This window comes from Rattus norvegicus, chromosome 3, assembly GCF_036323735.1.
Source record: "Rattus norvegicus strain BN/NHsdMcwi chromosome 3, GRCr8, whole genome shotgun sequence".
Lineage (NCBI taxonomy): Eukaryota > Metazoa > Chordata > Mammalia > Rodentia > Muridae > Rattus > Rattus norvegicus.
In genome coordinates this window covers 64,779,314-64,806,647 of record NC_086021.1, presented here as the reverse complement: position 1 = coordinate 64,806,647, position 27,334 = coordinate 64,779,314, and the positions used below count along the sequence as shown (strand labels likewise).

At 43.0% G+C, this 27,334-nt stretch overlaps 2 protein-coding genes and 1 long non-coding RNA gene across 59 annotated transcripts in view; 2 read left to right on the top strand and 1 right to left on the bottom strand.

Moving 5' to 3' along the window:
* Baz2b (bromodomain adjacent to zinc finger domain, 2B) overlaps positions 1-13,664 on the top strand; it is a 241,564-nt gene extending 227,900 nt beyond the window's left edge. For 42 of the 51 annotated variants that reach the window (XM_063284041.1, XM_063284024.1, XM_063284011.1 and 39 more), the window contains 8 exons: positions 99-254; positions 791-951; positions 4,880-5,190; positions 5,583-5,718; positions 9,434-9,580; positions 11,137-11,402; positions 11,499-11,642; positions 12,262-13,664. In XM_063284041.1, coding sequence (XP_063140111.1) covers positions 99-254; positions 791-951; positions 4,880-5,190; positions 5,583-5,718; positions 9,434-9,580; positions 11,137-11,402; positions 11,499-11,642; positions 12,262-12,415 — 1,475 coding nt within the window. In that variant the 3' untranslated portion in view covers positions 12,416-13,664. The remainder of the gene's footprint in view (positions 1-98; positions 255-790; positions 952-4,879; positions 5,191-5,582; positions 5,719-9,433; positions 9,581-11,136; positions 11,403-11,498; positions 11,643-12,261) is intronic. The other 9 variants (XM_063284046.1, XM_063284045.1, XM_063284047.1 and 6 more) reach the window with 3 other exon arrangements.
* Positions 13,665-18,529: 4,865 nt separating this feature from the next.
* On the bottom strand, positions 18,530-27,160 carry LOC108350580 (uncharacterized). Of its 2 annotated transcripts, XR_005502947.2 has the most exons (4): positions 27,032-27,160; positions 21,877-22,015; positions 20,238-21,346; positions 18,530-18,916 (listed from the first exon to the last, which is right to left on the bottom strand). It is a non-coding gene; the product is annotated as an uncharacterized LOC108350580 (long non-coding RNA). The 2 variants fall into 2 exon arrangements; XR_010064797.1 differs by having other exon boundaries at positions 18,530-20,381.
* Positions 25,123-27,334, top strand: part of Wdsub1 (WD repeat, sterile alpha motif and U-box domain containing 1) — a 32,408-nt gene continuing 30,196 nt past the window's right edge. For 3 of the 6 annotated variants that reach the window (XM_017591892.2, XM_039105392.2, XM_063284112.1), the window contains exon 1: positions 25,123-27,234. The gene's annotated coding sequence lies outside the window, so the exon portion shown is untranslated. The remainder of the gene's footprint in view (positions 27,235-27,334) is intronic. The other 3 variants (XM_063284111.1, XM_006234211.5, NM_001014179.1) reach the window with 2 other exon arrangements.

Genomic DNA, 27,334 nt, shown 5'->3' with positions numbered 1-27,334 from the left:
TCCGATGGATCTGTGTGGCTACAAATCCTGAGATTTGCTTTATGTCACTATTTCCTATTCAAAATCATATAAACCGTGTAAATACTGTCTTGATGCAGAGATGCAGCTCGGCTGGTGGAGAATCATGGACCCCGAGGACCTGAGGACGTTGCTGAAGGTGCTGCACCTCCGAGGGCTACGGGAAAAGGCCCTGCAGAAGCAAGTGCAGAAGCACCTGGACTACATTACTCACGCCTGTGCCAAGAATAAGGACGGTGTGTGCCCGAGAGCGTCCTGCCGTCCTAATGCATTGTGAAACTCGTTGTTTTTACCCTCAAATGTTTTAATATGTCTTTACTTTTTTTTTTTTCAAATTATTTCTAATTCTTGGTAAGGATGTTTATGCATAGGCCAGAGGTATTGGATTGCCCTGAGCTCGAATTACGTACGGGTGGCACCTAATTTGTATGCTGAGAATCACAGTCAAGTCATGGATGAACAGTTCATTCTTTTTGGCACTGAGGAATCTCTCCTGTGCACACACACACACACATACTTAAATGCTGCTTAACAGTGGCTGATTGCTTTTCTCTTATTACTTATCACTTTTAGTGCCTGTCCACGTGCTATCTTGTGTCTTAGACGAGTCCTTACTCAGCGGTGAACCCCCTGCATGTGCACAAGTACATTTGTGTGTCTAAAAAAGTTGATATACATAGGGTCCCTAGCATTTCACTTATTTAGAGAAAGAAATCATTTTGTGGGTGGATTGGAAAAATAAATTTAATAACTGATTTCTTTTCAAATGTAGTTGCTATTATTGAATTAAATGAGAATGAAGAAAATCAGGTAACGCGCGATTTAGTGGAGAACTGGTCGGTAGAAGAGCAGGCGATGGAGCTGGACCTGAGCATTCTCCAGCAAGTGGAGGACCTGGAACGCAGGGTTGCATCCGCAAGCTTGCAAGTGAAGGTAAAGCTGGCGTGGTACAGAGTGTGTGTAGGGTAGTGGAGGGTGATTAATTTAGTATATGCGCAGTCAAAACTCGTTATTGTGCTAGACATTTTACATTATTTCATTTAATTCTCAAAACAGTCCTGAGTGAATTTCTCCCATCTTCCAGGTAAAGAAACAGGCTCGATATAAATAATCCTCCAATCTTCATTTACGTGGCAAAGAACGTGTGCAAACTACATGCTTTGAGTAGTATAGGCTGGTTTCCTACAGCTCGTGGTCTCCTCAATGGTAGTCACAGAAATATTTTCTGGTGTGGAGTTCTTTACCTTAAGCGAATTGTTGTTTTCATCATGAGGAATACAGTTTTCCCTGTAAATCTTATCAGAGTCCTACTGTAGTGTTTCATGGGAGACCTAGAATCCCCTCAGTTATAACTGTCACATGTCACAGTTTTACTCTGTACAATTTAAGGTCAAAGGCATGTCAGACATTAGGACTTGTGTTGTAGCCAAGCAGACACTCCCTGAGCGCACATTCGTGAGCTCTGAGGTCTTTATCTGGTCAGAGCTGAGAGAGGCAGAAGGAAGGCTCGTCCTGTGCACGAGGTACGTAGGGTTGAAGAGGGGGCAGTGGAAGGTCCTGCGTGTTGACTAAGCAGAGAAACCTGCAGACTGGGGACTCTGTCACTCCACTTGCTATTTATACTTTATTCAGAAGGAAAATGTAGGCATAATCCTGTCCTGCCCAGTAATTTAAATTTTGCTTCATAATTAGTTCTCAAGGTCTCCCAATTCTGTCATTTTCCAGAGTTAATATGATCTCCCTTCTCTGCCACAAACATAATTACTGGCAAATGTATCACTTCCTCATGCTGCTGTGCTGTAGACCTGCACATCTCCTCCCAGTCTGCACACCATCCACAGCCTCGTTTATGTGGCATCTTCAACAAAGGCACTCTTCCACACAAGTTAATTTTCTGGAGAAGTGAAAATTATTCCATTTAGTGCCATAAATTTTTTAAAACATGTTTGTTGGATCTGCTAGTTTATGCCTTTCACTGCCTCCTTAAATTGAGAATAATTAGTGTAATTTGCATTGTCTTGGTGACACAATATTACTAGCACGAACACCAATTATCAGGCTGTGGGCCCAGGAAATGTCAGAGGTTTTCCTGTGTGTTAAATATTGCTTCCCAGCACACCGCGTCTGCTCTCCATGCTCTGACTTTCCCTACCTCGACTACTACTTGTTGTTCATGTGGTTTTAATTTTCCTTCTCCGTATTTGAACTTGCCGGTGTTAGCGGACCAGGAGTTGGGAAAGCGTGTTGAGCTTGGCCTGGACCATTCACACTGGATGGCTTGATCCTACCACATCACTGGCTTTCATGCCCATGTTTGTAGTTAGAACATTTTAGAATTCTTGGCAGCTAAAATGAGTAGAATTTGTTGTTTAAGTAATGTATCTTAGCATCCCGTTGTTTTTAAGCTGGTTGTGAATGGTGCTGTAATATTTTGAGAACTGAATTATAGTTTTATTAGTCTTAAATTGTCTTTAAGTGATGAAAAAGTGATAAAAATAATGAGATGTTGTAGTATCTCTTGAAGACTCTGTGTGTGTGTGTGTGTGTGTGTGTGTGTGTGTGTGTGTGTGTGTGTGTGTAAGACAATATTTTTAGCCCAAGGAGCCTGGCATTATGAAGGCACAGTGACCCGTGATGTTGGTCTATAACATACTCGTTTGCATCTTTAGCAACGTTGATGTTTTCTTTGTGCGTTGTGGGACGTCTGACTCTAGCTTTGGTGGTCGAGCATGCTAAAGTCCCGTTACTCCCGCCCTAGATAGCTCTCCTGGCTCCTGTTGTTTTCCCTTCATCATGAGTCCTCTGAAATGGTTTCCTAGGGGTTTCCAAATGGTGTTTCCTAAGAAGCGTGAGGGTCTACAACCTCTCTCTCAGAGCTCTTTAATTTGTACCTTTATCTGGAGATGTGCACAGGTTTGCATGGGACTTTCTGTCCTTATTCTGGCTTTGTCTCCATTACCACTCTCTGAACTGCTGGTCGTCTTTACCATCCCCACCCCTAGACTTTTACTAAGTATGAGCCACGCCAAAAACATCTCTGAACATCTTTGACATGTTGTATTTTTCTGATTCATCAAAGCTGAATTCGCGTTTATCTTTGTCATTATTATTAGCTTCATCTGACTGTACTCTCCAGCGCACAGAACTACTTCAGTCAGACTCCGTTACCCAAAGCATTGAGTTTCCTTTCTAGTTCTAAATCTCACAAGTTTATAGTAATCAACTAATTTATCACATATTTTTAAACAGAATAAATGGAATGAAGCACCTTTGGGCACTGGCACCAAGGGTCGTTTCTAAAGTGACATTTGAACGTCAGCACATGCACATGTGGTCTTCCAGGGACCTTGCAGAAATCAAAATGCACTCACAAGGCTTCTGTTACTTAGCAATCTTGCTTCCCTCTTAGAAGGTGGGAAGGGTTTGTTATAAGTTATTACCGTTATCATATAAGACACTCCTGTGTATCCTGTGTATCCTGTGTATCCTCTCTGCCTTGGCCAGGGCCTCATGCTTGCGGCCCACAAACTCACAACCCCTTCTGTTTCAGCTCTGCATGACACTGGACGTGCCCCCCCAACTTTTTCTTTTCTAGACATAAATATTCTGTTGAGATAAAGGAGGAGATCTGGTCCTAATGCACAGATTAAATTAATAGTTTCTAAAAAGATTAATTTGCAAGGAATTCATTCTGTTTTTTAATAATACTTTGGCACAGTAGCTGGTCTTTATCAGACCATAGATACTAAGTAATTGAATTGAATGTGCTTCTAGTACCCAGAAGGCTTGCCTTGTAGGAAGGTAAGGTGTGGGCACACAGGTGCAGTCCAGTAACTAACCATAAAGAAGTATAGTTTTGCATGTGAACTTTAAAAGAGGGGACTGGTTTCTGCTGGGTATTTGGAAGCTATGAAGAGTTGAGATGTGTAAAATGAGTGAGATCTTGTCAGGCAGAAACCAGGAAAGAGTGCAGTAAGAGGTGGGAGCATGAACAGCACCAGGAACTGAAAACTCACTGTTTAGAGAGGAGCGAGGCACAGTGAACGCACAGTGTGGGTGTCCAAGCAGGCTGTGAGAAGAGCTGTAGATTCAGGTATTTGAATGTCAGTGATTGGGAACTTGTTAAAGCCAGGTAACCTTTAAACTGCGGACAGAGGATCAGTGTGAACGAGCTTGGTTATAAGACACTTCATTTATTCAATCTATGTATATTGTGAGTGCCCATCGCTGTGCTGGAAATCAACAAGTAAAGGCTCACATGGTTCCAGCCCTTTTTGGGAGGTTTATGGGGGAAAGGTTAATGGAATCACCGTGCTGTCAGGAAGGCAAGGCTGTGCAGCGGTTTGGATCCCAGGGGAGCTTTTAGCAGGAGGACGTCACCCCTGCAGGAGTTGAGGGAAGGATCTCCTTCAGGGAATGCTTGCCTGACAGGAGAGCCGTAGAGTGAGTGGACTTCCTGGGTGAAGACAGGAAAGCACTTCAGGGCAAGGGCAATTGCATATGCTAAGGCAGGGAGCTCATGGAACTGGTGGGAATGTGGCCCTACATGGGGCACGCAGTCAGGCCGCCCCCACATTCCTTCACAGTCTATGCATGCCTTAGTGAACTGTAGGTCTAAACCTTGCTGTCCTTTGCTGAATGTTACCACTTATATAACCAGTGTTAATTTTCAGACACTTTTCTCACCAACTGCTTTTCCTTTTTGTTCCTGTTTCAACCTAGCATAAGAAACACAAGGTAAACCTTTGTAGTAAAGATTGTTGAGAGCCACTGGTGGTCGCTGCTGAGCCTAAGTAAAGGTAACTTACCCCTCTAATGCTGTCAGGAGAAGCAGGAATGACATTCTTTTCTTGATGTATAGGGTTGGATGTGTCCAGAGCCTGCGTCAGAAAGGGAGGACTTGGTATATTTTGAACATAAGTCATTTACTAAGTTGTCCAAGGAGCATGATGGAGAACTTACTGGTGACGAAGAAAACAGTGCTCATGCACTGGCACGGAAGAGTGACAACCCCCTAGATATAGCTGTAACCAGGCTGGCTGATTTGGAGCGGAACATTGAGAGAAGGTATCTGAAGAGCCCCTTAAGTACCACCATTCAGATCAAACTGGATAATGTGGGCACAGTTACTGTCCCTGCTCCTGCACCATCCATTAGTGGTGATGGTGACGGGTAGGTTATTGAGATTAACTTGACAAATTATTGTGCTTCTTTGCTAATTGGAGCCTATTTTCTATTGCCTGTTATCTATGTATCTTCTTGTATGTCTGTGATCCGCGTGGATCATGCTATTTGCATGGTGCTTTGTAAACCTTTTTTTTTTTTTTTTTTTTGTTATGTGCATTGATAATCCTGCAAAGTGATCTTCCATTTATCTGGTTGTGACTAAGCTTCAAGGCACGTAGCCAGTCTGTGCACTACATCAGATTTAGTTGCTTAAACTTTATACTTATTGGCTGTTACATGTTTTTGTCATCGCTTGGCTTTCAGTGTGATGATTGTTTCACATTCAGTGACCATAAATGTGGCTGTGACCTACTCAATTTCTCTATATCTCAATGCAGAGTTGAAGAGGACATTGCTCCAGGGCTCAGGGTCTGGAGAAGGGCGTTAGCAGAGGCTCGCAGTGCTGCACAGGTAGCCCTGTGCATCCAGCAGTTACAGAGATCAATAGCATGGGAAAAATCAATTATGAAAGTTGTAAGTGTTCTTATTTAAGAAATACTATGACTGATTCCCTCTGTCTTGTTTTCCCCACCTCCAGATCGTTCCTAACTATATATTACGCTACTGTTACAATGATGTATACTGTACTTGGAAGTATGTCTAATTCTTAAATAGCATATAATCTTACTTTTCCCTTACCCTGAGATTTTTATATGTAGCAACCTGCCAAATATGTTGTCTTCTCTTTGCTTAGATTTTGTTTTAGTCTTCTTTTAATACGTGTTTATGATTCTAACAAGTTGCCTCATATCGCACAAAGCATAATGGTCGTTAATGTAAATATTTGAAAGCTGTTCACTCCTGTAAGCCTCTGTCCACTGGCCTCTCCGCTCCATCATGCCTTCGTTGTTTTACTTCTCTATACTGACCAGAATACTCAGTACAGAGCGCAGACGTAGTGTTTGCGTCAGACAAGGTTGGCATAAACAGGAGAACTTTTTCTCCTGATCATTAAAGTTAGAACTGTTTTTCATCTTCGTATGCCCAGTTGGTTACTGGGCAGCGAGCATTCATTTTGTGCCCGGCATCATAATGCCAACATTTAAAACAACAGCTATGGGTCACTTACTTTCAAACAGACAGGTGTTTTAAAACATGTAGAAAGTGCCCTATTTCCTATTTAAGTTCCATACATAGAAATACACATTAATGTATAGACTTTTATGAATTACTTTAATACTTGCTTTTGAATTAAAGACCAGCTTCAAAATTTAAATATTTGAGATTTGTTTTCATGAAGAGCTAAAAGTGAAAATTCCGTTATTGAAATAGTCATTCCTAGGGAAAGAAGAGATCCCAATACCCCAGCATCCCCTCCCCAGACCCCAGCATTCCCTCCCCAGACCCCAGAATCCCCTCCCCAGACCCCAGCATTCCCTCCCCAGACCCCAGAATCCCCTCCCCAGACCCCAGCATTCCCTCCCCAGACCCCAGCATCCCCTCCCCAGACTCCAGCATTCCTTTGCTCAGTTTTACCCTGGAGCTTAGACTGCTCAGGCCTTATATGCAGTTTATAAAGTAAACTTTGTGTCTTGTGGTTTTTCATATCTTCCTAAAGATGTGTAGAATCTGAATCAGCACTGTTTTGCAGTGCGTCCAGACTTACGGCATTACGTTCAGCTCATTAAATTTACCATAGTCCTGAAAGGACTGTGTAGCTCTTCTGAGAGCATGTTTATTAAATACAAACATAAAAATATTTAAGTTAAAGTGTATTTACTCCAAAAAAATTAGAAATATAATTCTCCTAAAAGTATTATTAAAGCAAATTTAGTAATCTCCTTGGGCAAATGTCTTTGTTGAAATCTAGACTACAGTGAATAAAAACAATGAATTGAGCTTACATTAAACTGACACATAAAATTTTTTATCCCCCTCTGACATCACAACGGTCAGTTTTGTTATAAACCTAAACAAAGAAACCATGAGCTCGATTCTGTTAGTGTACTTCTCTTTTATTGTTTTGTTTTTGAGGCAGGCTCACTCTGTAGCCCAGGCTAGCCCTTGAGTTCAGAGTTCTCCTGCCTCTGCCACCCAAGAATTAAAATGAGAACCAGGCACTGCCACACCTGCACCTTCTCAGTTTGAAATTCATAAGCCCTCCCACATTAGTAATGCACACGTATCACCATTTAATGTAGCCTTATCGCAAGGGTCGTTTTAAAAATATTCATCACCACAGAGTGTGCAGCTGAGGGCGTGACTCAGCAGTTTAGCACTTCCCTGGTGTGCACACTGTCTTGGGTCTACCCTCAGCACTGCAAATGAAGATGGCGGTGGAGGCCGTGGTGGTGGTGGCTGTGGTGGTGGTTATGGTGATGGGTGATAATGATAATGGTTTACTGCTGACAGATTAAGAAGTACTTTTGTAAGTGTCAGTTCCCATAAGTGTCCTCACAATAAATTCAAATGTGTTAAAGTACTCAGTATCCTTAAAAACAGTCTCAGCTTACCAGGAAAGAGGAAACTGCTGGTCTGCTTCTAGGTGATTCTCTGCCTACATATGCTTTTGCTTTTGCAGCAAAGGAGTTGAAACAAATATCAATGTGCATGCTTTCACATCATAATTGTGAGCTTTTACTGTGACTGTTTTCAAAGTGCTAGAAGTTTTATATTCTATAAAATTGTATATTTAATTAAGTTGTATATTTTATATATATTTATGATACCTTTTCTCTGAGAAGATTTAATATTTTTAAATTGGGCGTGAGATGTCATGTAGACTTTATAGTATTTCTGATGTTTTTCCAGTAAACAGAAAATTATGTTCATAAATATAATTTTTACTATTACAGATTTAAGTATAACCTTACACATGCTATTTCTGAGTAAGTGTTTTTGCAAGAGTTTCTAAAGTTGGAGCATAGATTTGGTGAAACGCCCTCTTAAGTTACTCGGTGGTGTGGATTCAGAAAGCCCACCCAGTAGGAAGCGCCTTTGGGGTTACTACACTGGACTGCTGTGCCCTTACAGACATGCTATCTTACCAGTACACAGCCCTGAGCCATTCACTGGGTAGATTTTACATTTGTTCTCTTGCACGGGTGTGCTCCATTTCCATTAGTTCCAAGCAGTATCTTTGGGTACATGCTGTGTCACCAGGCTAGGATATAGTGTGTTGGAACTTAAAGGAAGCCATTTTGAATTGTTGTGATTATAACTATCTAACTTTAATGGAAACTAGTTCCTATTTAAGTATTTACTCTTGCTGGGTCATGGGCTTTAATCCCTTTACTTGGAGGCAGAGGCAGGCAGACCTCTGTGAGTTTGTGGCTAGCCTGGTCTACAGAGCATGTTCAGGACAGCCAGGGATACACAGAGAACCCCATCTCAATCCTGATTACAGGGCACTTTCTATCATGACTAGACTGCCCTGACCTCAGACAAGGGTAATGGTCACCGTTCTCCCAGGACCTGTGCAACTTTCCATTCTCATTCTGAAACTTCTCTATTCATACTAAAGTAGTTAGTGGTATTACACATTTTTCAATAAAAAAGAAAAAATTATTTTTAGTTATAAAAAACAAGTTATGACTGTAAATTATTTTATTCTGTTCTTCTTTTCTTGGAGATAATTTTATGAGATGCATTTTCTATATTTGTGGCAAAAATTGACTCTGGTTGGTTTTCAAAGTTTCCTGTTTCAGACAACTTTTTAGTCAGTTATACAGCACAGATAATGTACAATCTAGGAATATCTTATTAGTATATATAATTACACTAATACAAGTTTCTGAGTTTTGATATTAAAAACTATTCTGTCATTTCTCTCTCAGAATAAAACTACTCTCTTATTTCCTTCTCAGAATATCATAAGGACAATAAGATAAGCAAAGATGAAACATTACGTCCCATGCACTAAAGCTCCTCATTGCTTCGTGTGCTCTGACGTCATGTTGATGACTTCATATGTTGATGTGTACATGCTTCTGGTGTGTGAAAGCATCCCACCTTTAGCCTTGTTCTATGCAGTGAATCTGAAATGTGCATTTACCACAAAAGATTGCTCGCCCCGTCATGTGGTCCATCTCTGTGTAACGAGAGATACATAGATGTGTGTGGCTATTCTGTATTTGATAGCAAGCGGAATGTTCATTACTAATGGAAGTGAGGAGTCATGATTTGTTTGACAGCCCAGCACGCAGTACTCGCAGCAGACACTGATCTCAGTGGGTTTTGTATGTTGTAGTACTGCCAGATCTGTCGAAAGGGAGACAATGAGGAACTGCTGCTACTCTGTGACGGCTGTGACAAAGGCTGCCATACCTACTGCCACAGGCCCAAGATTACAACTATTCCTGACGGGGACTGGTTTTGTCCAGCTTGCATCGCTAAGGTAAGAATGGGAGGAAACTAATTTGTTTAAATTACCAGTTTTGTGGCTTGTTTTGTTTAAAGATATAAATCACATTTTATAAAATTCACCTTTAAAACAGTCTATTAATTTTTAATCCATTCAAAGTTGTATAATATCACCACTATTCAGTTCCAGAGCATTCTCTCAATACTGGAAGCCTTTTTACAGAAATACAATGTGTCTGCCTTCTTTTCCTAACCACAGTGCTTTGAAAGTTCATGTTCCGGCCTAGTTCAGCATGTTTTATAGTGGGAGAATACTGTGTCCTATGGATTTACTACTTTTTGCTCATTCATCCATCAGCTGATGAACATCTGAGTTGTTCCTACCTTCCAGATACGGCGAATGATTCTCTCTGTTCATGTCCAGTCTTTGTAACAGCTGTGTCTTGGATACATGGCCTGCAGGGGAATGTCTAGGTCAGGTGATAGTGAACACCTGTATATGTAGTCATTTTTAAGTCACATTTAAAATAGGAACCTGCAAATTGAGAGAAAGAGCAGTAAAAATATATATTTATATATAAATATGATAAATTAGGAAGAAATGGCTTGGGTGTGGTACACACATCTATAGTTCCAGTACTCTTGAGCCACTAACAGGAAGATAGATGTGGGGCCAGCCTGAGCTACACAAATAGACCCTGTCTCCATAGAGGAGGGATTAAGGCTTTAGCCAAGCTGTACAGTGTTTTGTTTCATTTTCAAGGCCCTGAGTTCAGTCCTTAGCACCACAATAAAGTCCAAGAGGAAGGAACAAAGTTAATTTCAGAACTAACTGGTAAGGAAGAGGAAGTGTGTGGAGAGGAGTCTGTAGAAGACCTGACTGGGGGCATTCGTTACATCTGACACTCTTCCAACTACATACGTGACCTAATGCTGGCCACCCCGACCTCCTGTGCACGAGTGCGGCTCTAAGCATGCATTTCCCTAGGTACTCCTTCCGTCACTCCAGTGCTGTTCTGTTCTACACAGGGCCTTGAATTATGGTCAGTGTCTCCCTCCCTCCCTTATGACTTAACAGGTCAGTCACCCATTATTAGATTGTGTCTCAGGTTTGGCCCTTTGCCTCTCAGTAAGTAAACCATGCTGGCCCTGGCAGATTCATGGCCCTGGTTATTTTCCTTAATTACTAAACAGAATAATAACTGTCATGTAAGATATAGACTATTTTATGCTACTTCAACATTTTCCTTAAAAAATACATTTTTTTTTCTCCCTGTCTCTTCCTGCGCTCTGAACTACAACTTGGAAAACTTTTCTCAACACAAATACATTTCATTCTTTATCTAGAAAATAATTTTTTGTAGATTTGATCACTTTAAAAATCAAGTTTATTTGGCACTTCATGCTCCCATTTGTCTGACTTTGTATCCCCTTAGCATTCCTGTTGATAACCTCCCTCTGTGGTTTTGTTTCCAGACATTTGTTCCTGCGAGTGCTGTGCTCTGAAAACATTTAAGATCTGAAGTGACAGAACATCTGTAAGCAGCTGTTTTCTATACCCCACTTACCTTTTGTTTTTTTTAATTAAAGGCAAGCGGTCAGAGTATAAAAATTAAAAAAATTCATATCAAAGGAAAAAAGACAAATGAATCCAAGAAAAGCAAGAAAGGAAACGTCGCTGGGGACACTGAAGACGAAGACTCCACTTCCACAAGCAGTTCACTCAAACGAGGAAGCAAAGATCTCAAAAAGAGGAAAATGGAGGAAAACACTTCCCTCCACTTGTCAAAAGCAGAAAGTGCTACTTCCGTTAAGAAACCGAAAAAAGAAGAGTGCAAGGACCTGGCTCTCTGCAGGTATCTTCCTTCCTTTCCTCTTCATTGTTGTGGCCCTCCATTTCGTTTGGGCCGATCCGAGGCCTAGGTACCGATTTCCAACATTGTGTTCTTCAGCATGATCCTGACTGAAATGGAAACGCATGAGGACGCCTGGCCCTTTCTGCTTCCGGTCAACCTGAAGCTCGTACCCGGCTACAGGAAGGTTATTAAGAAGCCTATGGATTTTTCTACAATTAGAGAAAAACTAAATAATGGACAGTAAGTAATCCACTTCTGTTCAGTCAGTATCGACGATGGAGGTTAGCAGATGACATAACCTGAGGCATGTAGAGACCGGAAGCTCTTCTCCATTAACACTTGGATGAAGGTAACAGGATGCCTAAGGGATAGGATTGGCCAGAGGAGTTAGGGAAGTAGAGGGATCTGTAGAGGCCTCCAGCAGAACGGTAAGAACTCAGGTAGTAAATGAGATGTGGGAAACACAGGGCAGTTGAAAAACATTTTGTTGCTGTTGTCTTACTCTGTAGCCCATGCTGGCCTCAGACTCGTTGACCTTTCCCCTTCTCCACCAACCAAATGCTGGGATCACAACTATGTGGCTCCATGCCTGTCCTGGAAAATACCTAGTTTTATGACCAAGAGAGCACTTGGTTTGTTATGCTGACCATCTTTAATGCAGCGTGGCCCAGAGCGTAATGAATGTCGTCAGGTGTGGTTTGGTGGGCGGCGCTCTGTGGGAGGAGTCAAGCGCAGCAACCAGCTAGCGTTCCTGCTCCCGCTCCCGCTCCCTTAGCTCTCCTCTCTCTGTTTAACTTCTTTTCCTTCTGTGTGCCATCCACAGCCCTGAAAGCTTTCTTAACGATGTGTTTCCTTTCAGGTATCCCAACTTTGAGACCTTTGCTCTAGACGTCAGGCTTGTTTTTGACAACTGTGAAACATTTAATGAAGATGACTCGGACATAGGCAGAGCTGGCCACAGTATGCGAAAATACTTTGAAAAAAAGTGGACAGATACCTTCAAAGTGAGCTGAAGTTATAATCTTCTTTTTCTCTTTTTTTCCTTTTGAACAAGGACAAACAAGACCAGCGATGTGAACTTCATTCACACAGATGTGCAAGGCACATGCTTATTAACTTTTTCCTTAAAATCGGTATGTGTGTATGTCTGTATGTACACACGTGTACATGTGCACATACACACACATATATTTAAGAAGGATGAGCAGAATGACACCAGTTTTAGAGGCTTCTTCACTCCTGCAGCCGAGACCATTGGTCGCTGGTTTGTGTGATTCATCAACTAATCTAGGTAGAACAGGGAAGCAAGCGCACCCAAAGACTTTTCCAAGGAAAGGGTGTTAGAGTGCAATAGCAATGAAACTCTATCAAACCGCACTGAATAGCCCAACACCAGAGCTCTAATGTGGGGAATGGGTCTCCCTTCCCTCTCAATAAATATCTATTTTTCATTTTTTTACTTTGTAGTTTATTTTTTAGTGAATGTATTTAATTTTATGAATTATTTATGATTAAACCACATCCAGAATCTTCGTTTTCTGTGAAAAGGAAGAACTAGAAAAATTGCTTTAAATCTTGAAAATACAACAAGGAATGTTTTAAACTATAAAACAAAGCCAAGTTAAACTGTTTACACTGATGTGCTCTGAAAGCACCAAAAACGAACTTTGCTGTAGAGTCACAAGTACATTTATATAAATATATATATGTCGCGCATCACTTGTGTAGTGGAAATTGACGTGTACATATTGTTCATTATTGTTGATATCGAGTCTTGTTTTAATATGTATTATGTGTATATATTGTTTGGAGACATTATTGTTTATGCCTTAGAAGGACTGTAGCATTTTATCTGAGTCTGAAGGTAATTACAACCTGTACAGTAATTATCCTCCACCGACACTGTGGCGTCTCCCGAATCTTGGTAGTGCCTGCCTTTGAAACAGGGTGTAGGGGATAGCAGTTTTCCATTTTTCTATTTTGTTATATAATTTTAAGCCACCAGGGCCTAAATTAAAGTATAATCATTTGTATCCATGTGAAATAAAATCGTGACGATTTCCTACACACACAGTATTTTTTCATAGAGACACTTCCCTCCCATCTGCCTTGCCTCAGAAATAAATTTACAAGACATTTGTAACCACTGTGTTTTATCTACTGTGTGGTGTGGCCTGTTGGAGGCACATAGATCAGAGTTCTTTTGTACCTATGTAAAAGTACTTGAAATTTTATTTAAAATAAAATGTTGTGGAAAAGGTAGCATTCTTTTTTTTAAGGGGTGTTATTTTTCATTACTATATACTATGCACACATACAATAAGAGTTTACAACCGGGGTGGGCTTTTGGTGGTGGTGTTTTGTTTTAGTTTTTTCTCAATGAACTTGAACATGCATTCTGCTCCAAAGGCATTAATTAAAGTGTGGTGTTTTACAGAGTCTTAGCGTGTGTATTGGCCCAGAGAGCAGCAGGTTGAGTTCAGAGCTTGACTTAAAGCCACAGCAGCTCAGAGTTTTATGAGGATGTACATTTCTCTGGACCTAGTTTTGTTTCACAGTTTTAACATGAAAGCATTAGGATATGAGAAATAGCTGTTTCTTGATACATAACTCAGGTAGTCGTGTAAATTAAGCCATGAGATTCTTGGTTGTAAGTCTTAGTGGGCCAAAGTTGGAGCTGGAAAGCCACTAGTGAACGAGATAGGCAGGGATGGGCTTGGGGCTTAGCGGGACAGTGTTCGTTGCTCAAGCATGAGGACCTGAGTTCAGATCTGCAGCACCCATGTGGAAGCCACAAGCACAGTGGTGCTTCTGCAACCCTAACTGCAAGGGGATGCTGGAGCCTGCTAGCAGCCAGCCCTGGCAAGCTCACTTGTATCCATGTGAGGTTCGCTGAGGGACTCAGAAAATAAGGTAGGAAGCTTTGATAAAAGATGAGACTTAATTAACATCAACATCTGGGATAGGCAGGCACACTGGAGAAGACGCATCCCCCCCCAACACACACACAGACAGACAGACACACACACACACACACACACACACACACACTCGGGAAGTAAGAAAAGACTGGACATAGTAGTGCACACCTTTAATTCAAGCACTCAGGAAGCAGAAGCAAGATGGACTTCCATGAGTTTGAGGGGAGCCTGATCTATGTACTGAGACAGGGAGAGAAGGTTACAGAGGGGAAAAGGGAGCAGGAGGGAGGGAAGAAAGGAGAGAAAAAAAGAAAGAAAGAAGAAGCATGGTGTACACAGAGTGAGCAGAGGGGAGAGGAGAGAAACAAGGCAGCCCATGCTCCTGTTTGCAAGCATGCCTCTGTGTGGGGGCATCCGGGTGGGGGTGGGGTGATGATGCCAATTGAACCAGAGACTGCATGGTAGGCCAATGTTTTACTGCCGAGTTATGCCCATGGCCACTGCTTTTCACACGGTAAAGGAAAAGTAAAAATTTCTGAGGAAATGTCGCTTGCTTTGAAATACTTGGAGCTAAAAGTACTTTCTAGAATCTCTAGGTTGTTTGTGGGGATCTCTGAACATCCACAGTCATATAAATCTGTTTCTGTTCAGCAGATACAGGGAGCTTGGTCAAAACCATCCATATGGAAACAGAGTGGGGCGCTACTGGGCGGAAGGGACTGTGGGGGTCTCCCTCCAAGGGGGCTGTGCTGCACAGGCTAACTTGTCTGAGACAACATCGCGTCCAGTTTCTAGGGCTTCCATAAATAAGAGAATACTTAAATCTGTATGCACAAAGCAGTTTTCTAAAAGCAAACATTTTCCTTTTAAAATACCATGAACATGGAGGCCGCACCTGTAATCCTAATAGTCAGTGACTAAGACAGGATTATGACTGCAAAGCCAGCTTTTTGCTATATTTGGAGACACAAAAACCAAACAAGGAAGTAAGATAAGTGAATAAATAAGCTGTCCCTGGAAGAAGGACATTTGACACTGGCTCCTGGGACCGGTGTTCATTGTTGTAACTGGGCAGAGGTAGCCAGTGACGGGCAGAGGAGGATACCCCAGGACTCCTACCAGGGACATCTTTACCTGTGCACAGCAAGCACACTTCCAGAAAGACATGCTAGCTTTAGCTCTAACCTTTTCTAAGTGTCCTGTACATTTTAAGTAATGAGCCTGCCTTCAGGTTCAGCCTCAGATGATCACCCAAATAGTGGCTAGCCGAGAATAACCAGTCAGTCCACAATTATTAAACCCAGATAATATCATCAACAGCAAATTAACAGTCATTGAGTCTCTAACAGTAATGATTAAGTGGGTGAAATTGTATAGGTACTTCCCTCCCCCCCTCCCCCCCCCCCCGAGCTGGGGACTGAACCCAGGGCCTTGCGCTCGCTAGGCAAGCACTCTACCACTGACCTAAATCCCCAACCCCTGTATAGGTACTATTAAACTTGAGAAAATGGCTGCATGTGCAAAATGGCTTTTTTTTCATTTGAATCCAATATCAGTTAGTAGCGAACAGTAATTTTCTTCAAGAGTATAAAGGTTTGTCCTGATACTGATGTAAGCCTCCCACCCTGTCTCTGTGTCCTCTTGACTACTCCTCCCCAGTGTTGGGATGACTGCGCGTACCACACCGCACCTAACGGTTATATTAATATGGATATGTTAATATTCCTCTCCTCTGTTCAGCCCCCACATTCTTGCAGGAAACTGGCTGTCCCAGCCTTTTGTCTTCTCTGAACAAGGAAACCTGTGCTGAGTCATTTGCTCATTGTTATACATTTAATTCCTAGGCTACGTTCCTCAAAGGTGTGCTCATTTTAAAGACCTCCACTGGAGAAGTGTAAGAGATTTGTGAGGCGGGGAGCTGGGGAAGGTAAGAAGTGAGTCTAGGCAATCTCCATGGAAGAAAGGGTCAACCTCCCCTAGCCCAGCACCCAGCAGAGGTGGCGGAAAAGAAAAGTTATTAGGATATGGGGGAGTGGACACGTTCAGCCATGGTTCTTTGGGGAGAGCTTGATCTCTGGCAGCAGTTCAGTCCCGTAGCAAACACCAAATAAGATTCAAGGCAAGCAGACCCCAGGCACAAACAGTCCAGGCCTTTCAGCAGGCAGACACCAGGCAGCTGTAGTTCAATCCTGAAGAAAGTGTCAGGCTCTCCAGCCACCCTAAGGAGAGGCCACAGAAGCAGCTAGCTGCCACAGGAACCTCTGGAGCTCAATAACCCTATGTGTATGGCGAACCAATACACATGCGCGTCTTTAGTGAGGAATAGTGAGGGGAAACAAACCAAACCAAAGCTCAGTGCTGGTCTCCCACTGTCTGTGGGGTCATATTCATACTTCCTCCTCCTCGGTCCTTTCACATGTCTGCTATATCCGACACCCTTTCACCTGAGTCTGCTTCAGGAAAACATCATTTGACATGACTGACTTTCTAAAGAACTAGAAGTTCCCACTTCAAATGAGCTTTCTCTGTAACACACGGCAGAGGGAAAGGAGCAGAGCCTCCCAGCTAAGAGTCTCCCGTCCTATGACGTCTTGGGTATGTCTTGGCCACACTGCAGGCTTCCAGCAAAAGGCGGGGCGAGCCTCAACTGCCGTGGCCCCGTCCAGTTTCATGTCTCACTTTTCACATTTTCCACATTGTTATTACAAATCCCTCTGTCTGCCTCAGCTTGTCATCCTCTGAGTCCACTGCCCATCACACAGAACCACTCTTAATGTCTCTCGCCCCTTCTATGCACTTACTGTGTATCTTGGGGAAATGTGTGAAATATATAAGGGATGTATATTTATATATACCTTAAGACATACCGTAAGCTCCATTCTGTGACCTTTTTATTGTTTCTGTTACTTGTGACTTGACTATGACTTTTAATCTCAAGGCAATCCAAGTCTGACTAAGAAATTCCTCTAGGGTAGACACCTACACTGTCTGCAGCACTGTCTCTCTGAATAGGATAGCTCTGATTTGCAAATCCGGGACCCTAATATGGAAGCCAGTTTCCAAGATGACCCAAGCCTTCTGGTTTAATGCTCATATAGAATCCCTTCCTGGCAGGGCAGTCCTTACAATCAACATTTTAGAACGGTACCACGTGAGTTCCCAGACCCAAGTCATAAAATCGATTCCTGCCTCTATCCTGGGTCATTTGCTCTGAGGCAGCCCTGTGAGACATTGTAAATGTCTATCCTACTACCAACGTGAAGTTCAGCCACTATCCTGACAAATGCTTTAGTGGTCCTGGGCCAGACCTTCCTACTTAAGTTACTCATGACCCACATAAATGTGACATCATATTAAGTCGTTCATGGTAATCTGATGGGGTATATAGGAAAGAGGAAAGGATCCTTCTGTCCATATGTAATGAATTGGAATGGAATCATGTATATAGATGGTGACAAAGCCTTTCTAGTTTATATCGTAAGAGTGGCAGTTTGTCATAGAAGCATGTAGGAGATTGTGTCCCTGTTGAAGGCTTTGAGGCAGGAGAGTCTGTCTTGCTAGAGATGAGGTTATCTTTGTTTTGCCCAAGCATGGGTTCATTCAATGATATTCACTCACATTTTGAAAGTATGCTTACTCTGTCTAGTGACCTAAATGTTAACCACATCAAAAACGTTCAGAGTATTGTTCTAGTCAAATATTTGGAGCACCATTAGGTTGACAGGTGAAATTAATCTATATCAAGCCCACAAATTTCTTGAAGAATCTGACCCAGTTTTGTGAAGATTAAATGTTAAATAAGCATTGGGCTCCCTCTCAATAAGTACATGGAATTCTGCATTAATAAGAACTTACATGGGCTGGAGAGATGGCTCGGTGGTTAAGAGCACTGACTGCTCTTCCAGAGGTCCTGAGTTCAATTCCCAGCAACCACATGGTGGCTCACAACCATCTGTAATGGGATCTGATGCCCTCTTCCGGTGTGTCTGAAGACATTGTACTCATATATAATAAATAATAGATAAATCTTTAAAAAAAAGAATTTACATGATTCCTTACGCACTTACCTATTGTATTTTTTAAAATATATTTCTCCTCTTCCCATGTCTAACCCCCCTTTCAAACTGATAGCCTCCTCTTTACCCATCCTTGTTACATATCCATATTAACGAATGACATAAAAGAACCTGTCAGATACACTTAGTGTTGCATTTATGTATATATTTTTATGCCTGACCAATCAGGTGACTCATCCCTAGGGAAGAATAATTTCCACTCTCCCCACAGATGTTAATCACTTGTAGTTCTTCATGACATTTCTCCTATCTATAGTGGGATGTCAACTGTTGAAACTGTCTGGGTCTTGTTTACTCAGCCATGCTGTTGAGATTTCCTGGGCCTAGTTCCCCTGGTAGAGCTGGAAGGCACATTCTCACAGCAGACTTCTTGGTCCTCTGGGCCTTATAATGTTTCTGTCCATTCTTACATGATGTTCCTTAAGCCCAGAGTACCGGAGTGTGTTTCTTCAGTTTGGCTGGGCCCCCCACGGTCAGTTCTCTGCCTTTTCATTAGTTGTGGCTCTTTAATGGTCTCCTATTGCCAAAAAAAAAAAAAAAGCTTCTTTGATGAGGCATAAGAGCTGCACCCTTTATGCTCAGCCAGAGCATACAATACCCTGGCCAGGGGTTGGATATATGGGCAACTGGATGAGGTCCTGATGTCTGTTACTTTAACCCATTCACCTTTTTCTTTTTTTTCTTTTTTTTTTTTTTTTCCTGAGCTGGGGACCCATTCACCTTTTTAAGTAGTTTGTTACACTGCGATAAATTATAATGATAAAGTTTCTCTGAGACAAATTCCTGTGAGAGAATCCCCAAGTTGTTGGATGTGTACATCCACAACCTTCCCTGGGCAGTGAGCACTCCAGTGTATGTACCTCCCAGCCACAGGAGAGGACGTCAGTCTGGTCTTCGCACTGCTGCTTAATACTCAGGTAATTCTCACTGATACACTATCACAGAATTTTGAACTTTGGAATGAGGCTGTCCTTCTGATCGCCCCAGCAGCTCTGATACTGGTTTGTTCTCTTGCAGGTTATGTCCCATAGAGTAAGCAGATTTCATTGTAGAACTATGGAAGCTGCTTCTGATGGCTGTTTTCAGCCAGTTCTAGTAACCGTGAGTTCTGACTAGGTGAGGAGGCCGGCATTGCCAAGAACATGTGCACAGGATCATGGTGAGGACTGAGAAGTGATAGGTCTAAGAGTTATAAGTTACGGTGATAAGGTGACAGCTGACTGAATCGAGTTAGGACCTCCTCTGAGAGTCCTATAAGTATTTTAGTATTTACAGCTAGTATTTAAACCTAGGGGGAACTGGTGACAGAACAGATAGCTACTGCCCTTTTTGTGATGCTGTTGACCACGGAGGCTGTTCTCGCTGGATGCCTAGCAAGGAAAGCATGCAGGGTGAGTAAGGACTCCAGGTGTGGACCTCTGGTGTCCACACCTACGCATACAGCAGAGCACACGTGTGTACAAACAGCATCTCTCAGACACGATCAATTAATTTTCCTGATTATTTCAAATATCTCAATTCCTTTTTTTCACCAAAATGTTGCAAAAACTATGTGAGTCTTGATAGCATTGTGGGGTGACCTCCAGGCCTTGATAGCATTGTGGGGTGACCTCCAGGCCTTGATAGCATTGTGGGGTGGTCTCCAGGCCTTGATAGCATTGTGGGGTGACCTCCAGGTCTTGATAGCATTGTGGAGTGACCTCCAGGCCTTGATAGCATTGTGGGGTGGTCTCCAGATGGTGGGTTTGTAAGAGAGGAACACATTTTGGATTAAAAAAATCTAAAGAGAATGAAAGCAGACTTTGCTCCTTGTTTGTGAGATGAGAACTGGAACTAACCTTAGGTTTGGACTGTGAATGGTACAATTGGACCAAAGGAAATGTTTTCACCCGGCTACAAGCAGCATAAGACCCGTTTCTGAAGAGCAATGAAGAAAGCTGGCCTTCTGTTTACACAGGTTTCTACTTGAAGATGAGGATATTCTGAAGAGAAAACAGAAACGGCAGTGTTCACCCAAGCAGACAAATGTCAAATTTTTCTAAGGGTGCCAGGAATATGGGCACGCAGGCCTAAAGTCCCACCACTCAGTTGGCTGAGACAGGAGGATTGCAGGTTCAAGGCCAAATGCTTACATACTGAGAACCTTTAGAGCATATTTTCTTTGCAACTTTGTTCAGAGTTAGCACATCTGTTGAGGTTACACAGAGAATGTGTTAGCAGGTATGCGAATTGGGCTGGTGTTTTGTGTGTGCTTATTCACACCGTCAGTTAGCTCCAGGTGACTACTACCATTCTGGGCTTCGAAGCCTGAAGGAGAGGTGGCTGCTTAGCGAAACTGTATAGTCTCACCTTTCTTCTAGATGAATAATCTGGGAATTATTTTATCGGGGCTTAAAAGTCTATGAGAGTCATGGTTGCTACCTCATTAACAAAACCATAATGGAGCCTGTCAACTAGATCATAATGGGTGGGATTCTTTTCCAGTGACCAGGGGATCGTGCCCAGGTTTCCAATGTCATGATAACTGAGAAGAGAATGACTCACCTGAAAGACGATCTCTGTACCCAAGTCAACATCAAGAGTGTATGATGAAACTGAGGAGGGTTTTACCCAGATGCTGACAAGGGCAGGTGAGCCGGCTCGTGGCCGTGAGATAGCCAAGTCTTTCTTAAACTGGGCACCCGCTCTTGCACAAAACACACATTTAACAGGCTATTCTGCTCTTCAGACTGCTGTTTGGTTCCACAGAGCTGTTACTGAGAAACCGGAATCCTTCAGCTTTCTTGATGATTACCTTTTGTGATGCTGCCTCATTAAAATCCTTTCAGGTCATCTGAGTGCAGTCATGCCTCTTTCCAGAGTCTAACGTGTGGCATGTGGTCATGGACAAGCTCTTAGTATTTGCAGACGTCCTTTCGCGTTTGTAGGATTTAATTCTTAGCGGTTTCTGTGGGCGTGAGTGAAGACACACATGCTAGCGGGCCTGCTGCCTCTGTCTTACACTGTTCAAGGGGGTGTGCCAGACATAGTTTTAGACCCATCTTTAATAGAATCTTGGCCTACCAGGTCTTCCCATTGAGGAGGTGCTCAGCCTTTGAGTACACCCTGAGATCAATGTCAAGACTGGGGTTCTACATCTTTCAGTTCAGCTTCATTGAGACAAACATTTGGCTTTCAAAAACATTTGCTTAGAAAGGTTTGAATATTATTTATTGTTGTTGTTATTATGATTGTCTCACTTTTTATTGACCTATTCATCTCAGTCACTGAATTAACTCAGAGGCTCTTATTAGAACCCTCTACTATAGTCATGAGCCTCTTCAACATGTCCCTGGGAGCAGATTAACTCTATTCAAATACTGTTTGAGTAAGACAGGATCTCACTCAGTTACCTAAGATGCCCTGCTAGAACTCCCAGCAGTCCTCCTGACTCAGCCTCCCCAGTGCTGGGATTGTAGCTGTGAAGCCCCCTCATACCTGGTTTAGCTTTCACTTGTATAGATCGCTTGGACATTGTTTCATGAATTCTGCAGTCATACTGCTTTTGGCGCTTAGAAGTATTTCCAGGATAGCCTGATCTACAGAGAGTTCCAGAACAGCCCAAGCAACACAGATCCTGTCTCCGAAAAGAAAAAAGAAGGGGTGGGGGTGAGGGGCTGGAGAGGTGGCTCAGCTGTTAAAGTTTAGGCTCGTGACAAAAACAAAAAAATAAAAACAAACATAAAAACTTATTTGATGGGAAAAATAATGCCATTTTGACAGATTTGAAGATTTGATGTTATAATGATAAGTCCTTAATTTTGTCTATATATTTCACATAATCCCCATCAAAACGTAGACGGCATTTTTACAGAAACTGGTAAACCGTTCTCCCAATTCACAGTGAAGTGTAAGAGACAAAGGGGCAGAGTCTTGAGAGGAAAACACTCTCAGGAAAGTCGGAGGGCAACACCGTAATTCTGAGATGGGATTTTGAAAATGGAGTGGGGATCACTTAATGGGTAAACAAAGGGCACGACAGATAGGTCGGGCTTTCAGAACTGGTACTTCAGAACTAAGGACGGCCACCACCAAGACAGCAGCAACTGTCAGCACAGCCATTTTGGAGAGCAGTTTAAAAATTCTTCACAATGTGAAGCTTCCACTTAATGTCTGACCCAGACACAGTGCTCCTAGGTGTGTAGTCAAGAGATTTAAAAAGATTACCACTCAAAAGCTTGTGTTCATATCAGCACAATTGTGAAGCAAGTCAAATGCTACCAGAAAGAAAGGAATACATACTGTACTATGCAAGAGCATTGAAGAACACTATTCTGACTGAAAACCCAGTCATAAAAGCCGCATTACATGAGTCTCTGTGTGTAATGACAAGGATAGACTATGCTATAAAAAGAGCAAATGGATCTGTGCGTTTGACTAGAGATTACTGCTGAGGGATTACTTAGTAACTTCTAGGGAATTGGATTGTAACGACGGTTGTGCAACTGTGACTATATTAAAAACAAATTTTATATGGCTAAGTTTATGGTGAATTGCAGGTATTTAAATGATATGATCAGTTACAAATAGTAGGAAGTCAGCTGGGTGGTGGTGCGCACCTTTAATTCCAGCACTTGGAAGGCAGAGGCAGGCTAAGTCTCTGAGTTTAAGGCCAGCCTGGTCTACAGAGTAAGTTCCAGGCCAGCCAGGGCTACTTGGCTACAGAGAAACCCTGTCTCAAAACAGGTTAGTTAATCAATTAGTTAATTAGTTAAAAAATTTAGGAAGTCACGGGAAAGACGGGTCCTATCAGAGATGACCCACACACACAAAAAAAAGTCGTTTGGTGCCTATCCTATATTGTATAAATAGGAAGCTCTCATCTATGCGAGTGGTCACAGCCATCACAGGGCAAGACTCCACCAAGCGACATGTGTCAGAAAAACAAGCATTGCACGGTTTTCTTTGGGCAGGAGAGTGGGATTCAGTGCGTTCCTTTGGAGCCTTAGATTGGTGGGTTGAGTCTTTTAATGTCTCCCTGAATTCTGCATAACAGGAAGACGTTTATATTCTTGTTCTGGACATGTGAATGTTGATTATACGATTTTTTTGTTGCTGGAATGTTTTAATTGTATTCTTTAATGTCCTCGTAGAGCCTCTCGTGAACGAATGTGTTTGTAATAGATTAGAGTAGGCCTAAGGCTAGAAAGTGATTAGCTCCAGTTCAAATGGATCTGGAGTTGACTTGATTGATAACACTGTTTTGAAATACTTCTGAATTTTGTGGGTCAAAAAAAAAAATCACTGCTGATCTGTTAATTAAGAACGACCCATAAGTGTGTAGTCCTGCAGTGACTTGATGTGTGTATGTGGTGGGAGTGGGAGGAGTTTGACACCCAGAGTGGGACTTCCCCTTCTCAGTGGGGAATGGGGGAAGGATGTGCAAGAGGGTGAACTGGGAGGAGAGGAAGGGCTAGTAGTGGGTTGTAAAGGGAATAAGTAAATAAATTTAATAATAATAATAATAATAATAATAGAATGGCTCATAAATAGGAAAGAAGAGGGGATTTAAGGGTTAAAGAGGGAGCATGGGATGGGGAAGAAGAGGGCATAGGAGAGTGGGTTAACCAAAACTAAAGATATATGACAAGCCTTTGAGAAACTCACTAATCACTAAGCTAATTTCAAGTAGAGCTTTTAAAAGGAGTTCAGACAGAGACCACATCGATGGTTAATGCTGCTACTAGAATACATGGCTGTAGGAAGAAATTGTAATGTCAGGCTTGGCACCCCTCTCTATGAGTCACTGCCTAGGGAGACCGCAGAGTCCCCAAAGACAATCCCCAGGGTGATTGTCAAGTTCTTAAACTTTAAGTCAATAACTTTGAGGTTAAAGTTTCAATTGGCTGAATGAGAATGACCCCCATGGGCTCATGTATTCGAATGTTTGGGGGAGTATTGGGGCGTGTGGCTTCGCTGGAGTGGGGTCTGACTTTGAGGATTCGAAAGCCTTGTGCCATTTGAGTTAGCTCTCTCTGCCTCCTGTTTGTGACTTAAGATGTGAGCTCTTAGCTGTTTCTGCCACCAAACCCTTTCTCCACCATCATGGACTCTAGCCATCTGAAACCAGAAGCCCAATTAAATACTTCATTTCCAAATTGCCTTAGTCGTGGTGTTTTGTCACAGCAATAAAGTCACCAAGACAACAAATTTCTCTAAGTAACATACAAGAGTGAAGACTGATGAAAAGCTAACCATTGGCTACTGCGCCTGAAGCTGTGTGAGCAAGCTCTCCAGCACTTTGGGACATACAAGAAACAATCTGCTATGAGCAAGGGCCCATCCCATGGCTCACCCCGTAAGGGTGTTACCGGGAGGTGGTGGGTTTTCTCCTGGGTCCTGACTCTTTACTAGAACTCAGCCTGGATGGACAGATGGGGCCTTCCTTCCTCTCCATGTTATCTGGACTTCCTTGGAGTTAGGTGAGTAACCCCAGCACTGTCTTGCCTTTCACAGCCCCAATGGAAATCATTTTTCTCCATGTGGAAAGGTTTAATGAGAGAAGAAGAGTAGAAGAGGAGAGGAGTAAATGGCCGGCCATGAGCACATGGAGGAATGGGGGTAGGGGAATGGGGAGAGAAGGGACAAAGGGGAAGAGGGCAAGAGGGCAAGAGCTAGAGCAGGAATGATACTTGAGGGGGTCCTTGCATCCACTCAGGTCAAGGGGAAGCACTTGCTATTTTTTTTTTTAATTTGGAATATACCTCCAGAGTCCAAGTGTTAAAAGCTTGGTCTCAAACCCCTGTCACTTTCAGGAGGTGGTGGCAGTGAGAGGTCTTCAGATTGTAGAGGGCACACCCTTGACAAAGGTGGTAGGATGCAGCCCTTTTCTGTCTCTTTTTCACTTTCTGTTCATGAAGCTGGGATTTTGCTTTGTCATGCACTGCCACCTGTCCTTTGGAACTTTCTGGAGGTGAGCTATTACTAGAGCATGGAGACCGTGTGGTTGAAGTCAATGGAGGGTTCATTGGTGGAGGCAATATCCACATTGATGATGATGAAGCCAATGTAGAGACCAGAAGCCAATAAACTAAATTTGCTCCCTTCCCCCGACTTTTACCATCTGGTCTCAAGGACTCAGGTGGTGCTACAGAGAACATATCTGTCTATCTGTGAGAGGAGCAGAGAACCTAACTCTATAACCTTTTCTTTATAAATTATTCCTATTTGACATGATATTTTAGGAAGTCTTTCATATCACAAGGTTTTAGGCAAGAGACCAGCTACTAGAGAGGGTTTGCTTCTCCCAAACTATCTGTCCCTTGGGGGTGAACGTTATGCAAGCAACTGGCCTTTGTCTAATTGCTTTGATAAGACACACAGCAAGAGCAACTTAGAGAAGGTGCAGTTCATTTCGGCTCACAGTTCCAGAGGATAAAGAGCACTGTGACAGGGAACATGGGCAGCACGGCTTGGGGTGACTGGTCGGTCACATTGCATCCAAGTCAAGAAACAGATGAACACTGCAGCACCTTTTCATTCAGCACAAGACACCAGGTCGGAGGTACAAGAGGTACTGCCCACAATTAGGGTGGGCCTTTCCACTTCCGTTGACCTAATCAAGAAAATCCCTCACATCCACGTCCAGAGGTTTGTTTCCACGGTGATTCTAGATCCGGACACATTGACAACATTAACCATCACATAGGTATCTTTCATAGATTCCACTAAAGATGAACACAGGCAACCAAACTGATGGAGATGTGCTGCCTCCCTGCAAGGGATCTCAAAGGAATGAAGGCAAGACAGACGTTCACAGAAGCTGGGATCACATGGTCTGGACTCTCTCTTGGAAAAGGCTGCAGAACCCTGGAAGCCTAGCATGTTTACTACATATAGCTGGACACATAGACAGGGTTACAGTTCAATACACAGTTGAATTAAGATGTCAGGGTTTATAGTATGAACAGAGAGACAGGCTTAGCTAATCACTAGGAGCAGTTTCAGTAGGGGAGCAGTCTTCAGGCTGTAAATATCCAGGAAGACAAAGCTACACTGTCAGCATTAGAATTTGAGACAGGAGGGATGGCTTTTCCACTCCCATGGATCTAAGGTAATGGGCTCCTTGATATGGCTATGTCCATATCAAACAAAATACACATTCACCAGGGCTTCACTCATTCCAGAGATAGAAAAAGATAACATTCAAGCTTGGCAAGAAGGTGGAGAGACAGGCACCACACTTCACATGTCACACAGAACACAAACCATGCCTCTCTGAAGAGCCACTGGGTACTTGGTATGTAGCATACGTCTGAAAAATCTTTAGGCTCATACACCCAGTAGTTCCATTTCTATTTAGCTCCAGCTGAAGTTCAGACCTGTGGATAGAGGTACATACAAAGGAGCTTAATCTAACATTTTTTCTGTGAGCAAAAATGTTGAACTACCATTCGGCAACAGGGAAATGTTTAAAAAATTACGATATAGTTTCATGGGGACCATTAAGCAAAACAAAAACAAACAAACAACTTCCAGGTAAACTATCACAGCCAAAGCCTGTAGGGAACCATTCTGGGGCTGCCGCTGATGCGCATGCGCGGGCGCGGGGTGGGACCTTGCCCGGCTCACCCTGAGCCACAGCCACGCCTACCTCAGTTCTCTAACACGTGATCCAGTGAGCCAGACTCTGCCCAGTGAGCTGCCCAGCCCGGGGCCGAGCCCGGGGTAGTCGTGCAGCCTTCGTGACCTCAGAACCCGGCGGTTCCCGCGCCGGGCAAGCGTGACCTCGACCGCGGGGAACCGTAAGGGGAGGAGCCGCCCGGAGGCGGGACTGTCAGTCCGGGTGCGAGGGAAGTGAGTGTGGGCTGTGCGCCAGGTGGCGTTGGGGCGGGGGCGGTGGCAGGACCCGGCCACCGAGCGGGCTGTGGTCACGCACATATCACTGGTCTGACGG